This window comes from Haliotis cracherodii, unplaced genomic scaffold (genome assembly GCF_022045235.1).
Source record: "Haliotis cracherodii isolate W230 unplaced genomic scaffold, xgHalCrac1.p SCAF_3, whole genome shotgun sequence".
NCBI classification, from domain to species: Eukaryota; Metazoa; Mollusca; class Gastropoda; order Lepetellida; family Haliotidae; genus Haliotis; species Haliotis cracherodii.
Window position 1 is genome coordinate 55545163 of NW_027266286.1, and position 18201 is coordinate 55563363.

General features: G+C 38.4%; 1 protein-coding gene across 1 annotated transcript in view; it reads left to right on the top strand.

Moving 5' to 3' along the window:
* The first annotated feature begins 1969 nt into the window (after positions 1 to 1969).
* The window catches only part of LOC139474484 (tyrosine 3-monooxygenase-like), a 58093-nt gene continuing 41861 nt past the window's right edge, over positions 1970 to 18201 (top strand). The window contains exon 1 of the mRNA XM_071257524.1: positions 1970 to 2234. Coding sequence (XP_071113625.1) covers positions 2172 to 2234 — 63 coding nt within the window. The 5' untranslated portion in view covers positions 1970 to 2171. The remainder of the gene's footprint in view (positions 2235 to 18201) is intronic.

Genomic DNA, 18201 nt, shown 5'->3' on the forward strand with positions numbered 1-18201 from the left:
AGACGTCGACCCTCTCCATTTCCTTTGACATAGGTCAGAGGAAAAGGCCTCTGGACAAGGCTCCGGTCAAGTCCAAGCCTAAGGAGAAACCAAGCCCTCCCCGACCCCTTCTACACCACCCCTGGTGCAGAAAGTCAGCCCCCAGCCCCCAGTCGCATCGAAGGACCTCGCTCCCCTCGAATCCAGAGGGGAGGAGCACTTCCGCGCGCCCGAGGGCACCGGACAAGGGAGGAAAAAGAGGAAGAGGAGAGACCCCGACCCCAACGCCGACAAGTCAACGGAGAGCCAGACCACCACACAACCAGGCCCCATCCCGAATGACAGCCACACCCAGACCACCCCGGGCGAGGTGCCAGGTCCCATCCTCAGCGACAGCCTTGCCCTGACCGACTCGTTCGAATGGGATGTGGACTGCCGACTAGAATTGAACCGACTAGCCAACCTGACCCTGGAACAGCATAGGGCACACCCCGCGCCATGCGTCCAAACCCATGGGAGTAAGCTCTACCCGAGCGTTCGCCCAGCCCCACCAGCGATGGTTATGGTGCAGTACATGGGACAGGAGCGGTTCGAGTACGAGATACACAGTTTCCAGGATCTCTCCGACTCCCTGGTGGACTGCAATATCAAGACTAGCCCCATCTTCGTCGCCAACGTCGCCGCCCGGCTGACCAACTCACTCTTCCGGTGTCTCAGTCCAGAGGAGGTGAGGTGAAATGGGGTTTAACGTCGCGTCCAAGATTATTGAACTTATGTAGCGACGTGCATGTACGTGTGTGTGTTTGTGTGGCTGCTTGTACTAGTCCGGAGTGATGCCGATTAATAGTGCTAGCTCACTGAGATACCATGCTGCAGTTTAACATGAATACCCCACTCAGACACAGTATACTGACTCCGAGCCGACTAGTCCTTGTTTTAGCCCCTTCATGCCTAGCGCCAGACAGGGTAACAACAAGTGCCATCTTTTAACGTCTTTTGGTATGACGCGGATCGAACCCCGGACCTTCCGCTCTCCGGGCGGATGCTCTACCACTAGACCACGGAGGCGGTCCAGTCCGAGTGCCTAAGCCAATAGGCTCCTGGCCGGGCATCTCCAATAGACAGCAGCAGGGACCAGTCACGAAACACGCTCGCCAGCCGACGCTGTGCCTTCAACCGCGTTAACCCACCCCCTCCAACCCAAGCTTTCCATATTATTGTATGTTTTATTAATGTTAATGTTACTTGGGGTGACGTTTCTTTTGCGGTTCAGTATATATTCAATGTATGATTGTTAGTCAATTAGAAACACCGATGTACAGCTGCACATTTTGGTGCATCATATGAAACGATGCCATCTGTACGTTATCCAGGTTCAAACACTCAGACAACCAGCAATATTTGAACAGTTCCTGTTAACATCTCCTTGCAACGGCTAGTGAGTACTTGTCACACATAATATGTTATTTGCAATTCAGAGTGAGCAGAAACGCTTTTTGTGCCAATATAATTTCATTACGATATTGCCTCTCAATCACCGAACATCACCTGTAGGACGTGCATGCAGTGTAGCAGAGCCGACACCAGATCGCTACAAGTCAATGTGTCCCTAATCAATGCTTCATCTGTCCTCTGTAAAGGCATTCAGCAGATGGGATGTCACAGTAGCTACTGCATTCATGGTAAATTTGCTCTTTAGATTCCTTTAAGGGTTTTTATTGAGCACTAACAAGACAAGTACCTTGCTATTGTTACGAAACGTCTGCTTCTCCCTATCCGAGTAGGTACGGATCGACTTCTATTCAAGGTGTGCTGGGATATAGACATGAGTTTGACTTGTGAAGAGTGTGCTTCGATCTATGACGTCACGGGAGCGCCCGGGCCGCGCAGTGGTGGCGGAGACAGGAAACTACCTAATAGCATTGGGACAATACCGAGAGGGCTAGGCCTTCACGAAGGAACAAGTAAAAACGGACTGGGATTGGATTTAATACACAGTCCAATATGATTGGATAGCATTTTAATTATTAATGAAGTCAGAAATAAATCTTTGAGTAAAGGAACGTCGCTCACCGCCCACGACCGAGCGTTATAACTAAGTTTGGACAAGGGCGCAGCATTATCAGAAGGTAGCTTTGCTGGTACACAAGTGGAATAATTCTTGGAATACCTTCTTAAGACAATTCGTGATCATGTCTTCTGATACGGACACTGTGAAACGACGTCTTGCATTCCAGAAAAGTTACAGCCAGGAGGTAATTCTTGTCTTTCCCCTTTGTCGTGATATATATTAAGCCTGTCGTGTATATGACATGTGATTTCCAATGACAATGGAGTTTTTGAACTAAACCATGTAAATGTAATCACTTGATACTATCCGTTACATATATGCGTTTTTTTCTGATTATCCATACCAATTGCACAAAACGCGTCTTTCAGATTTTTAACAATTTTGTGTTAAAGAATATTGTTTATTTTGTAACTTCTTTATTAAATTACGACTTCTTCAATAGACCTCGTCAATACAGAAATTACTTTTATAAATCGAAATAGCATTATAATTGTGAAACACAAACTTGGACAAATATCGTGTTTGATATTGGATCTCACCAATCCATTACATGAAAGACCAATATAAACTTGAAGACCAATAACAAATACTAACACTCTATTTTTATTGTGGAAAGTTTCTTCAAGTTAGCGTTACTAAAACCGACATTTTGTCTCATTCATTTGAATACCCCGAAAGACCACAAACCAGACAGTTTGATGTAGTACAGTATTTATAGCTATGTATCGTGTTTTCAAATCGCCCGTGACATATAGAACCCTTCAGCCTGAGTACTCTCCTAAACGTTTACGATTCCTTGTGAATGGAACAATGTCCGCATTCTGACATATTTAATTTCCCTTGTGGAATTGGGGTGGTGGTTGGATTACGTTTGATTCACATGTTCCAGCTCAGGCAGTATGCATGGTCAGATAGTGCCTCGCGTGCGGTGGTCACAGGACTCTAACTCTATTTACGGAACGTCTGTATCCCTTGGACATGGAAATGCATTTATTGTGTGGTACGCGTGGTGTCTCTCTGTGTCAACACAGTACATCACTAGGCGCGGTATTATGGAGAAATCTGTTTTGGGACTTGCACTGACGTCCACGTAGGTTATGAAAGCAGCCTGAAGCTTTGTCATTGTATGCATTGGGTTAACACATCACTCAGGTAGGGCTGGGTGTATTTGATGGTGGAATCCACGCTACATAAGTGTGTAAGTCTTGGTCGATATGTGATGACGCGCCATGAAGATCTCTTTCAGTGGTTATGGAAATATTATCAGAACGTGAATCAATTTACAGATATATCACAAGTGGTTTAATTTCAACCAGGGTTATAATTTAAAATCATTATTAATTTTGTCTTATTTTTCATGTCTTTTGAATATTGCGATCTGACGTAGACGTTTGAATATGATATGTTATACAATGAATGTGATATATCAATCAATATGAGCTTGAATAGATATGTAAGGTTATGTTTGATATGTCATGGTATATTTTAGCTGATGCGCGTGTTTTCCTACTCCTCCTGATTTGATATACGTAAATATAAATGACACAAACCATTTCCATATTCCAGGAAAACTTGGTAAAACCAGATGCCATTGTATGATTCCGACTATATCATGAGCATGTGTTTACGAATCACTATCAAATAGTGATGATACCAGGCATTTGCGACAAGGCGAGCGTATCCTGCCCCATCGGTAGTACCCATCATAAACACATGCAAAGTCAAGTCAATTGTTCATCTGAAAATGAACACGGGAACATGTGGTACAAACACAAAAGGGATTTGCTTCGGACATAATTTTTGTCTCTGATGCGTCAAATATTTTAAATGTCACCAAATGTTTACCATAAAACGTTTTGAAAGCTTTACTTTTGCTTTGAAATATGTAACCCTGGTCAAAACATTTCGGAACAAGAGTCATATGACGTTCTTTGAAATATTCGAAGAATGAGAATGCTCGATTGCATCTCAAAAGCTGTGAAATGTAAACACCAAAGGCTGGAGCTGCTGGTATATTGCTCGACATGAAGGGAAAGTTGACTATTGGAAAGTTGAAGTCATCCCTCTTGCCAAACAGTCTCTTGGAGAGTGTTTTATCACTCTGAATCTTTATGCATGGATCTCAATATGAAACACATGAGGCGGCCTCACAGGTCTCTGTTATTTCCAGGACCGCCTCCGTGGTCTAGTGGTAGGGCATCCGCCCGGAGAGCGGAAGGTCCGGGGTTCGATCCCCGACCGCGTCATACCAAAAGACGTTAAAAGATGGTACTTGTTGTTACCCTGTCTGGCGCTCGGCATGAAGGGGCTAAAACAAGGACTGGTCGGTTCGGAGTCAGTATACTGTGTCTGAGTGGGGTATTCATGTTAAACTGCGGCAAGGTTTCTCAGTGAGCTAGCATTATAAATCGTCCGGACTAGTACAAGCAGCCACACAAACACACACACGTACATGCACGTCGCTATATAAGTGCAATAATCTTGGACGCGACGTTAAACCCCATTTCACCTCACCTGTTTATTTCCAGTCCTGGTGGGCAAATCATTGGAAGGGAATATGCTATTTAATGGTTATAGACAAATATCAGATCATCGATATACATGGAGTTTAAGTTAAACTTCTTGGCCATATTACCTTGTTTTGATAAAGCCAACATATCCACAAGAAGGGGAGCACAACTTTTCTCCATGGGGATGCATGCGTCTTGACTAAATGTCATATTCCCAATTTCATGCTGATTTTATCAATTACGACGTTCAGCATTTCACATATTGTTTCTCTCCGCGAACTTTGGACAAATTGTACCAAACCTCTGAAGATAGAAGGGCTGGGATGGGTAACTCGGGTACCTGGACCCGTGGTTAGTCATGTGATATATAGTTAATGACAAAAAATATGTAGAACTTTATGGTTACATTGCAAGTCACTCACGCTCGCATTTCTTTTATGATAATGCACCCATTCCTTCTGACTTTTCATAAGGTTGAATAAAGATATAACTTAAGTCAGCTTCAGTGTATGCATGACCAGATCGTTTAATACATCTAAATACGTTTTGCAAGTGCTGTGGTAAAACAAAATTCCCAATCGGACATTTTGTATCTCTGAGACCTACAGTGGGTACCCGGGTAGGGTCGGGTGATGGGCACCCGGGTAGTAGATTTGGACTCGTCACAGCCCTAGAAGATAGATATGTAACTGTAAAACTTTCCACCACATTTTGTAACAAAAGCCCCAAGGATCAATGAATGAAGTGTTTCCATGACTTTGCCTTGAGGAATAGCAGTGTACAATGTTGAAAAATCAAATGTTTTGACAGATTTAAACAGGGATCGTTTCTGAGATTTCAAAAATTCAAGTAAATCCTTATAGGTTGTGTGAATCCCCATTGTATTTATCCCACTTGTCTCAAATACTTTCTGCAAAAACATATATATCACAAACAAAAATGCAATTCAGACATTCGATGACAGAAAATATAATTACAGGTAACCAAGACATATTAATAGATCTGCTATCGTAACGAATCTCTAAGTGAGCATTCGTCCCGGTTCGTTCGTTAGCCTGCCAGTACTAACTAAATGTCAATGGCATTTACATAATCGACAATGACAAGTTGAGTTCCCACCGCAACGACCATTTATACAGCGACAGTAACTCATGCTAATTCAATATATAGATCTCCAACATAAACACCACTGAAGTGAATGAAGTGATTGATATAGCTTCAGTCGTCACATCCACTGAATCAAGAATTGGGAAATCAACTTATCTGATTATCGGTATTGTCACAGTAGAAGAAAAATATATATCAATACTGTATTGTTATTGTATTGCCTACAAATTATAGTGTAATAATAGTAGCAAACGTTAAACACGAATCGACGACCATGGACCACTTGCACAAAGCATTCTTAGGGCTACGGCTATCTTAAGTCTATGTAGAGTATAGGACTTACAATCATTGTAGCGCTGAGATCGCTTTGTGCAAGTGGGCACGGGTCATCTGCATATCCGTTTTCATTTTTTATGTTTCTTGTTTGACGTCACACTCAGCAATATTCCAGCTATATGACGGCGGTCTGTAAATAATCGAGTATGGACCAGACAATTCAGTGATTGACATCATGAGCATCGATCCACGCAGTTGGGATACGATGACATGCATCAACCAAGTCAGCGAGTCTGACTACCCAATCCCGTTATGGGGCCGTCACACCATGACGATCTGGTTAGCGTTCTATGACGTTTGAGGAAACGTTGGTAGTCGCCCATGGTCGCTGGGATAGCGCCAGAAGAGCGTTGTGTGAACGCTAGTGAACGTCGGTGATCGCCGGGAATCGGCGGAGAACGCTGGTTCGGAAAAAAAGTTTTGAACATGCACAAAAGTTCTCACTGAGACCAGCGTTCTTCAACGTTTAATTTTAAACGCTGAAGAACGTTGAAGAACGTTCGTGGAACGTTTTACTAACGTTCGCCGAGCGTTGCACGCGTTCGGCTATCGTTAGTCAGTCGTTACTCTAGCGTTACTTGGTTGTTACTAATCGTTTGCTTTGCATTGAACGACTCACTGGCGACCTGTCAACGACCGCTGAACGGTCCCCTAGCGCACCGTAAAAATAACACGCCAGCAAGACGCTATTCTGTCGTTATTCACACGTTAGTCACACGCTCAACACGCTCGTCTAACGTTGACAAATCGTTCGTCGCGCGCCAGTGGCACGTTAGCACACGCTAATGGTTTTCAGGGGTATCTTACTTGGTCGCTGTTACATGCTTCTCGTGCGTTAGACACACGCTAGTCATGCGTTAGGCACACGTTAATCACACGCCAGATGTGTCATCCTCATTCTAGAAAGCTCAAAAATTGAACGATTGAAATGTTCAGAGAATGTTGACCAGAACGTCATGGTGTGACGGCCTCTTTAGTCACCGTTTACGACAAGCATAGTCGCCTTTTACCGCAAGCATGGGTTGCTGAACCGGACCTATTCTAACCCGGATCTCCACGGGTCCAAATGCATATCCAGACATGTGAGTTTGGCTCCATATATATACATATTTGTGTTGATGTCTAATTTCAAATGGCACAGTCATTTCCCATTAAGCGAGAGGTTGGAAAGAGAATATGAACTCTTGTATATCAATCCCTTAGCCAGTCTGTAGATTTATTTGTCCCAACCTGTAGCATCCGATATGGAAGTCAAGGTCATTATCACTATACGGTTATATATCAACTACTAAAGTAATTATATTTAACTTGATAAAATTATGTGTAACTATCATACAATATTTTGTTAGATATTAACATAAATCGTGATACTTATCTTTTATTTGTATTACAATCATACCATCTTTTTTATAACCATACCTTATGTGTCCCAGCTTATCTAGTTATCGGTGTGTGCATATATGTTATAATAGCTGCTACCATTGAATTATGTTTAACTTAATGTAATCTTTAACATAATGAAATAGTTATATATATTAACGGAATATATTGATAATAATTACCATTTGTTGGTACCTGATGTACATTACTTTATTTACCGTTAGATATTGACATTGGAATTTCTAAAAACATGAATGACAAGGGATTAGTTACCAAGTAAAATGTCAGTGGTGACATCGAGAAATAATGAGGTGCTTATTGGCATCAAAAGGTTTTTTAGTTTAGTTCAATTTACGAGGGGCGGTCGGGTAGCCTAGTGCTTAAAGCGTTCGCTCGTCACGCCGAAGATCTGGGTTCGATTCCCGACATGGGTACAATGTGTGAAGCCCATTTTTGGTGTCCCCCGCTGTGATATTGGTGGAATATTGCTAAAAGCGGCGTAAAACCATACTCACCCACGCATTAATATACGAAACTGATTAGAAAACATCTAATAAACGTCAGTGGTGACATTGAGAAATAACGGTGTGCTTATTGGCATCAATACGTTAGCTAGTTGATTTTAATATACGAAATTGATAAGAAAAAATCTAAAGGAGAGAAATAAAATAAAAAGAGTTTACAAAAAAATATGTTCTCTTCCATTCGCTAATTTATATAAGCAAATGCCTCCTGTTAGCTTCCCTTTGAAATGGGTTATACGACTCCTACTCAAGGATGTCTGATCAGGCTTACATTCAAGGCCTCTGTGGTGCTCCCCAACCGTTGTATGGTAGACATGTGGACGCATCAGTGGCCAAATTGATTTTCGATGGGATTCTCTATTTTGGCTTGTACCATTTGTACATGTGTCTTTCAGGTGACACAATTGACTTGCCTTTGCACTTGGGTGTTACCCTTTCGCCAACACAGAACCAGTCATGTCAGTGTGCATGAGTGAGTGAGTGAGTGAGTGAGTGAGTGAGTGAGGTTTTTCTCCTTAATCCTTATTCTAGCAATATCTTGGCGGAGAACATCAGAATTGACTTCACTCATTGTATCCATGTGGGGAATCGAACCCGACTTTGACGAGCGAATGCTTTTAACCACTTGGCTACCCGACCGCCCATATCGTACTGAATATATGAAAATAAAAAATACCATATAAGATACTTATGTTAGCTTTTGACCAAAGAATGGTGATCCCTTTAAGTCCAAAACGCCACTCGTCATAAGTTGTTACCCACAGGTGTATGCATTTCAAAATTGAAATTACGAAGACTTATTGTGAGGTTACTGTTCAAGACCTCAGAACGATACGGTTCCCAATCAGATAAATTATACAAACATGTAGCTGACAATTGTGTCTGAATTTTAAGTTCACGCGTGTTCTCAAATAGGTTAGGTGAAATTGGGTTTAACGTCGCGTCCAAGTTTATTGCACTTTTATATAGCGACGTGCATGCACGCGCGTTCGTGTGTGTGTGTGTGTGTGTGTGTGTGTGCGTGTGCGTGTGTGTGTGTGTGTGTGTGTGTGTGTGTGTGTGTGTGTGTGTGTGTGTGTGTGTGTGTGAGAGAGAGAGAGAGAGAGAGACAGAGAGACACAGTACTGACTCCGAGCTCATTAGGCCCGGAGAACGGAAGGTCCCGAGGTCGATCCCTGGTAAAAGTTGGTACTTGTTGTTACCCTATCTGGCGCTCGGCATTAAAAGAACAAAAACTTTGAACATATTTAGTACGTAGATTTTTCTTAAAAGGACCTCCAAAATATTTAATACCACAAAAATCCTAGAAATCTAGTTACGAACAGTGTCTTCATGTGGATTACGATCCAATTCATTACATGTAACATTCTGAATCATGCAGACTTTTTCCTCCAAATATCTCAACATTTCAAGTTTAATAATGCGTATAGATAGAATTAACCTATCTAGTTGTGAGCGGAGTATGTTTTTTTGGCACTATTCGAGCAGTATTACCAGCACGTAGAGACACTATAGTAGCAAAGTAGAGTCCAGGGCCCACTTGCACAAAGCGATCTTAGCGCTAAGACTATTGTAAGCCTATGTTAAAGTATGGGAGTTACGATTCATCTTGGCGCTAAGGTCGCTTTGTGCAAGTGGGCCCTGGTCCTTGCCGTGACGAGCAGACACTAAATAACCACTGTCGCCATCCCACTGCCCCTACCAATAAGAGAATGCAATTATGAAAGGGGCTATCAATAATATTTATTTATGATTCGTTCTTCCTGAACCTATATTTCTACGCATTATAACTAATGGAATTTTCAGAGTAAGATTTTTTATTCACAATCCACAACACAAAGAACACACGTCACATGATTATCCTAACGACATTTCTAAGTTCACTTCATACTAAAAAAATACAGTCGGTAATAGAAAGAAATGCCCTCTTTCTTTTAAAATGGATGATACAGGATACGAGTATGAATCATCGAAATATCTTATTAACCAAAGTTTCACTACTATGCTAACTCTGTACAAGGGGACCCCACGTCAGTTCCGTATTGTCGTATTGTCGTTAGTTTAAGATTTATCTCTGCAACTCGAAGGGGTCGTGAGGGTTTCGTTAGATCTACTCATAGTTTGATGTGCATCGATAGAGGCAACGATGATGCTTACATCGGGAAATTTGAAGCAGGATTAAGAGCTTCAAATATTTAGAGAAGACTCTTCTGAAATAAAATACGACGATTGTCTTCGCACCACCAGCGCCCCCCCCCTCCCTTCCCCCCCCCCCCTTATAAGGACCCAACGACGGCTATTCTTGTGTTATCAAATGATTGTAAGACTGTATTGGGTGAGTGAGTCCTGTTGCAGGTTGACCATATCCCAATTTACAACAGAGCTCTTGCATGACAGCCCTGCTTCTGATTGTCTGGACCCGCGAAGATCCGGGGTGGCTAGGTCTTCAGTATTCCATGCTTGTCGTAAAAGACGACTATGTTTGTCGTAAGAGGCGACTAACGGGATCGGGTAGTCAACCTCGTTGGCTTGGTTGATGCATGTCATCGTATCCCAATTGCATGGTTCGATGATCATGATATCAATGATCACTGGATTGTCTGGTCCAGATTCGAATGTTTACAAACCTCCGTCATATAGTTGGAATATTGCTGAGTGCGGGGTTAAACAACAAACAAACAAACAAGGGTACAGTGTGTGAAGCCCATTCATTGTCTCCCTGTCGTGATATCCCTTGGAATGTTGGCAAAAGCGGCGTATTATCATTCCCACTCACCCACACACGTTTATTGATTATTGATTATAAGAATACAATGTCTCAATTTTAAACATAGCCACCACACATGGAAGTGTTATTCTACATTACTTAAATACATGAAACTGTCACAACTGACAGTTCCACACATACTAAATATATAACATAATGCTGTTCAATTACATTAATTTATCCTACTAAATGATTGTGTGGAATGTTCAATATCAATCGAAATAAAATAGACTTATGATATCTTCTGTCCCCCTATGGCTGCAGGATTTAAAACACATGTCCATGACTAACAAGTAGCCTTTTGCCTTTTAAGCCTTTCATATTTTGGATTAACTTGGTGTGACTCAATGTGTGAAACATGCCAGTTAGTGATATTTTTGAAGAGCATCATCTAATAACAGTTTCAACAAAATATCATTTCATAGTTTGGCATAAAGGTCATCTATGTTCTCTTGAGTCGTGTTTTGAAACTGTAGGATAACGAATACCGGTTTGAAAAGGATTGGAAATACCACGTAACGGTGTACATACTCTTACTCTTACTCTTACTCTTACAATTACTATTACTCTTACAATTACTATTACTAATACTATAACTATTACTCTTACTATTACTCTTACTCTTACTCTTACTCTTACTCTTACAATTACTAATACTATTACTATAACTATTACTATTACTATTACAATTATATTATTCTTACTCTTATTATTACTATTACTATTACTATTACTCTTACTATTACTATTACTTTTACCCCTACAATTACTATTACTTTTACCCCTACTATTACTATTACTCTTACTATTACTATTACTATTACTATTACTATTACATTTACCCTTACTCTTACTATTACTTTTACTATTACTATTACTATTACTATTACATTTACCCCTACTCTTACTATTACTTTTACTATTACTATTACTATTACTATTACATTTACCCCTACTCTTACTATTACTTTTACTATTACTATTACTATTACTATTAGTATTACTTTCACTCTTACTTTTACTCTTACTATTACTATTACTATTACCCATACTCTTACTATTACTCTTACTCTTACTCTTACTATTACTATTACTTTTACCCCTACTATTACTATTACTTTTACCCCTACTATTACTTTTACTTTTACCCCTACTCTTACTATTACTATTACTTTTACCCCATCTCTTACTCTTACTATTACTATTACTATTACCCATACTCTTACTATTACTATTACTATTACTTTTACTTTTACTCTTACTATTACTCTTACTATTACTATTACTATTACTGTTACTATTACAATTACTATTACTATTTCTATTACTATTACTTTTACCATTACCTTTACTATTAGGGGGTCACTTGCTTGATAAATATACTAGTACCGGTATCACGATGTCGCATTACACAATAAACATTTAAAATCACAGTCGTCACTCTCTTGAAATTCATCTTGCATCAAGTACTTTCAGAAAATGTCTAGCGAGAACCTTGAAAAATCAACCCCTATATTTGATATTCAAAATTGATAGGTTTCTTGAAAATAATATCCTAGTAATCTTGAAAACTTGCGATACATTTCATAACAAGTATTTAACGGATTCCTCACTTAATATTTGCCAATATAAATTGGTCCATATCTTACCTTGCTATTTTATACTCAGTTGAACTCAATGTTAATGTAATAATTTATATATAGTTCCTTGTTATTTATACTCAGTTGAACTCACCATTAATGTCATAATTAATATATAGTTCCTTGTTATTTATACTCAGTTGAACTCATCATTAATGTCATAATTAATATATAGTTCCTTGTTATTTATACTCAGTTGAACTCATCATTAATGTCATAATTAATATATAGTTCCTTGTTATTTATACTCAGTTGAACTCATCATTAATGTCATAATTAATATATAGTTCCTTGTGATTTATACTCAGTTGAACTCATCATTAATGTCATAATTAATATATAGTTCCTTGTTATTTATACTCAGTTGAACTCATCATTAATGTCATAATTAATATATAGTTCCTTGTGATTTATACTCAGTTGAACTCATCATTAATGTCATAATTAATATATAGTTCCTTGTTATTTATACTCAGTTGAACTCATCATTAATGTCATAATTAATATATAGTTCCTTGTTATTTATACTCAGTTGAACTCATCATTAATGTCATAATTAATATATAGTTCCTTGTGATTTATACTCAGTTGAACTCATCATTAATGTCATAATTAATATATAGTTCCTTGTTATTTATACTCAGTTGAACTCATCATTAATGTCATAATTAATATATAGTTCCTTGTTATTTATACTCAGTTGAACTCATCATTAATGTCATAATTAATATATAGTTCCTTGTGATTTATACTCAGTTGAACTCATCATTAATGTCATAATTAATATATAGTTCCTTGTTATTTATACTCAGTTGAACTCATCATTAATGTCATAATTAATATATAGTTCCTTGTTATTTATACTCAGTTGAACTCATCATTAATGTCATAATTAATATATAGTTCCTTGTGATTTATACTCAGTTGAACTCATCATTAATGTCATAATTAATATATAGTTCCTTGTTATTTATACTCAGTTGAACTCATCATTAATGTCATAATTAATATATAGTTCCTTGTTATTTATACTCAGTTGAACTCATCATTAATGTCATAATTAATATATAGTTCCTTGTTATTTATACTCAGTTGAACTCATCATTAATGTCATAATTAATATATAGTTCCTTGTTATTTATACTCAGTTGAACTCATCATTAATGTCATAATTAATATATAGTTCCTTGTTATTTATACTCAGTTGAACTCATCATTAATGTCATAATTAATATATAGTTCCTTGTTATTTATACTCAGTTGAACTCATCATTAATGTCATAATTAATATATAGTTCCTTGTTATTTATACTCAGTTGAACTCATCATTAATGTCATAATTAATATATAGTTCCTTGTTATTTATACTCAGTTGAACTCATCATTAATGTCATAATTAATATATAGTTCCTTGTTATTTATACTCAGTTGAACTCATCATTAATGTCATAATTAATATATAGTTCCTTGTTATTTATACTCAGTTGAACTCATCATTAATGTCATAATTAATATATAGTTCCTTGTTATTTATACTCAGTTGAACTCATCATTAATGTCATAATTAATATATAGTTCCTTGTGATTTATACTCAGTTGAACTCATCATTAATGTCATAATTAATATATAGTTCCTTGTTATTTATACTCAGTTGAACTCATCATTAATGTCATAATTAATATATAGTTCCTTGTGATTTATACTCAGTTGAACTCATCATTAATGTCATCATAGGTATATCGTTCCTTGTGATATATACTCAGTCGAACTCATCATTAATGTCATCATAGGTATATAGTTCCTTGTATGTATGTATGTATGTATGTATGTATGTATGTGTGTGTGTGTGTGTGTGTTTATGTATGTATGTATGTATGTATGTATGTATGTATGTATGTATGTATGTATGTATGTATGTATGTATGTATGTATGTATGTATGTATGTATGTATGTATGTATTGGATCTTACTGTAGTGTGTCAATCAAATAAGTTTGTTCCTTTCCAAATATGAATATCAGGTTTTTAAAAGGGCATATCGTTCATGTGATATATTAGTTCAATCCGTGCATTCATCTTCCGCATTGCAAATATACCAAAATGATCTGGAGTGCCTTAAAGCAAAATTATAAATTGAGTTTTTATTTTTGAATTTGTTGAAGAGTACGGACTGCAGCATAAAACGGATTTTCTAATGCTCACATACTGATGGTGCCGTTCATTATAATCCATTACTGCCATCCAATAATTGCAGTCCACCTTTACACAAGAGACCGTTTCCATGGCAATTATTTAAAAAACGATAAATCCCACTTACATGCCTACTTTAATACCAGACTTCAGGGTAGACGGTATTGTCCATTTTACCCTTCTCATGCCCATACGCGAAGTACATAACGATTGTATTACTTAAAGCACGCGATAGGAAACGTTTTCAGGCTAAGTGCCGCGTCGATACTGGCGCATGCTTCTTCAAAGGACGAAGCAAGCAATGTCTTTCTGTGCTATGTGGGCCTGGCGATTTGTTAGTATACTCAAGTGGATCCGACGCCGCCAAAACACGTGTAAAAGACTTGTTAACAAGATAGGAGGACTGTTTGTAATTGCTTGAAGGGATTGGCGATATGATGGTGACAATGGTTATCTTTAATGCATATTTATGTTTGTAAAAGACTGATGTTGACGTGTTGTAGGTTGTACGGAGGGAGGATCTTAAATAGGACTTTGTGGGATGAGTCTTGACGTGATGTCAGTGTTGTAGTTTGTGGATGTTGTTTGTTAGGCACCTAACACATTAATGGGAAATATGAAACTATCAAGAGTGTAAGTGAATATAGTTTTACGCCGCTTTTAGCAATATTCCAGCAATATCACGGCGGGGGACACCAGAAATGGGCTTCACACATTGTACCCATGTCGGGAATCGAACCCGGGTCTTCGGCGTGACGATTGAACGCTTTAACCACTAAACTACTCCAACCGCCCCAACTATCAAGAGAACTATCATCGTTGGTATAATCTTTAAGTGTCACATCCTGGAAATATTGTGTGGGTGTCCTTTAGGTTACGAGAACACGATGTTCCATATCTCTTTCTTTCTAGGACATGGGATTCAACAGTGTGGCTGCTCGTACTAGTCTTACTTACTTACTTACTTACTTTGGAGATTTAACGTGCGCTTTCCGACTGATGCGTATTTCGCACACGGGCGCGGCCAGGCCATTTAATGTGTTTCCGAAAGGGGCGAAGGTGGCCTGTGCAACCCTAAGAGGGGGCTTTAGGGGTTGCTTATATATAATTTGGGAATTTTGAGATTTGGAATAGATGCCGATGGGGTTGGGGAGGAGAACTAAGGGAGCTGGGTATGGTGGATGTTTGTTTATTTATGTGATTTTGATTTGGTAGGTTATTATGTTTTTAGATGCGTTTTATTAGTTCCGTTTTGATTAAGAATACGCCTAAGGCCTTGAAGTTTTCTAGTTTATTTTGTGGGTTTAGTATTGCTTCTAGAGTGAGAGCCTTGTTTAGATTGAGGGTACTAGTCCGGACTAGTTGGTTTACTAGTGCTAGCTCACTGAGATACCATGCCGCAGTTTAACATGACTACCCAACTCAGACACAGTATACAGACTCCGAGCTGACCACTCCTTGGGTGATTTGGTCCCTTAAATGCCAAGCTCCAGGCAGGGTAATAACAAGTACCATCTTTTAACGTATTTTGGTATGACGCGACCACGGAGGCGGGCCAGATGGTATATGAGTGGGTGGTTTTGTGATAAGGTTGGAGTGAGAGCGGGTGTACGAGATGGCTGGCAGTGGAGGTTTGAGTATGTAACTGTCAGATTGATTTGGAAAGACAACGGCAGCGATGTAAGGAGCAATAATGCCGTGTGGGCTTTGCGATAAATTTATGGAAATGGACGGTGGTATGAGGTACAGGAAACTACGTTTATAACGAACCCGCTTATAACGATTATATTTTTCAGTCCCGGCCATTTGCTGTATATATGCTGTACATATATATGCTTGTAACGAACTACGGTTATAACGAACTAAAATTATTGGTCCCTTTGAGTTCGTTAAAACCGTAGTTTACTGTATCTGTAATTAGCCCTGAGACTTTGAAATCATGGGAGTGGGGTAGGAATTTTTAATAAATGGGTGAATGTGAAGGGACGTGGACGAAGAACGATATTTTTTTCCGCTTTTGTCTGTAATTAAGATATACAGTCATTTTACTAGAATAAGGAGCGGTGTACACACATTATTTTGCAGTAACGATTACGTATTGTGCCATCTACTTTTGTGAGGATGTATTTTTATCTCCAAACACAATCAAACTCGAACCACAACCAGAGCCATAAATCAGCGCTATTTGATTCTGATTATAGTAGAACAAATACGACTAAGTAATCATTGAAGAATATCTGATCCAAAACCAAATTTCGATTGTCAATATTTGAGTTAGGGTGCGCTCTCTCGTCAACCGTAAACGATAAATCATATTCAACTCTACAGACAATGCATGAAACAATGTCAGATCAATATCTTCAATCAGACATCGGACATCAATACAGTCATGCTAATGAACTTCGAGGAAAAGAGGAAGGCTCATTGTCTGTGCTTGTATAAGCCTGACGCAAGGACGCTAAGTATAGTTTTAGTATATTTGATTTTTTACGAAATGATTTATGGAAAGTGTTTTGTCGCTTTTATTTATTCTGAAAACTGAGACATTTATTTCCGTTATCAGATAAAGGTATTCAAATTGTAATAATATGTGGATCCCTTCTAAAATTATTGTTAAAAATCATCCTGTGTCAGTGCAAGAACTGTATATATGAAACGTCTGCAAACTTATGCATAAAACATGCATTGATTTGAAAATTGATCAGGCTAGAACGTTGTTGACTTCTATGCAATTGTTTATTGATATTCCACACATTCTTACCTTTAATCAGTTTGAATAAACACCTTTAGGTCATAAGCCCCCTAGCCATTTTACAAAAGTCTTTTAACTTTGTTTTCGAACAAACAAGGATTTTTAATAACATTGATCTCAGCCAAAGCCATTTACACAATGATTCTATATATGACACAGTCGTGAACTGATGACAATCTTAACACATACTTGAAATGTACATACAGTAAACTATGGTTATAACGAACTTGAAGGGACCACTAAATTTAGTTCGCAATAACCGTAGTTCGCTATAAGCATATATACAGCAAATGGTCGGGACTAAAAATAAGTTCGTTATATCGGACAGTTCGTTATAAGCGTGTTCCTTATAAACGTAGTTTACTCTTATTATACCAACCTCATAACACATGCATGTTGACAGTTAAAGCGCACCAGTAAAAAGTTTAGATCATTATCATTACGTCTTACATGACACTTATAACATATGAAACATATGTAACATGTTGACGACAAAGTTGCAGACGAATTCACCTTGACAATAATCTAACTTAGTATAGTGAGATAAATAAGGCGAGACAGGAGACTGGTTGGTAGTGGGTTAACGAAATTGGGTTTGAGAGGGAGAGATGGTTATGAATGGCGTTGTTTTGTCATAAGCTTGAAGTAAGGTGTGCGCATTATGTAATGACAATAATTAAAGAAATATCCACAAGACGTTGGTACTATCGTAAAATAATGATAACTTATTTAGAATGTTGTTTCATAAATTTCATGTTGACAATATTGTTCAGGAATCATTTCAAGTTGACAATAATGTAACACGATCATCACATGTTGAAAATAATGACAGACATCTGTTACATGTTGACAATGCTGAAGGATGGGGCCATTGCGTGTTGACAATGCTGAAAGATGGGGCCATTGCGTGTTGACAATGCTGAAGGATGGGGCCATTGCGTGTTG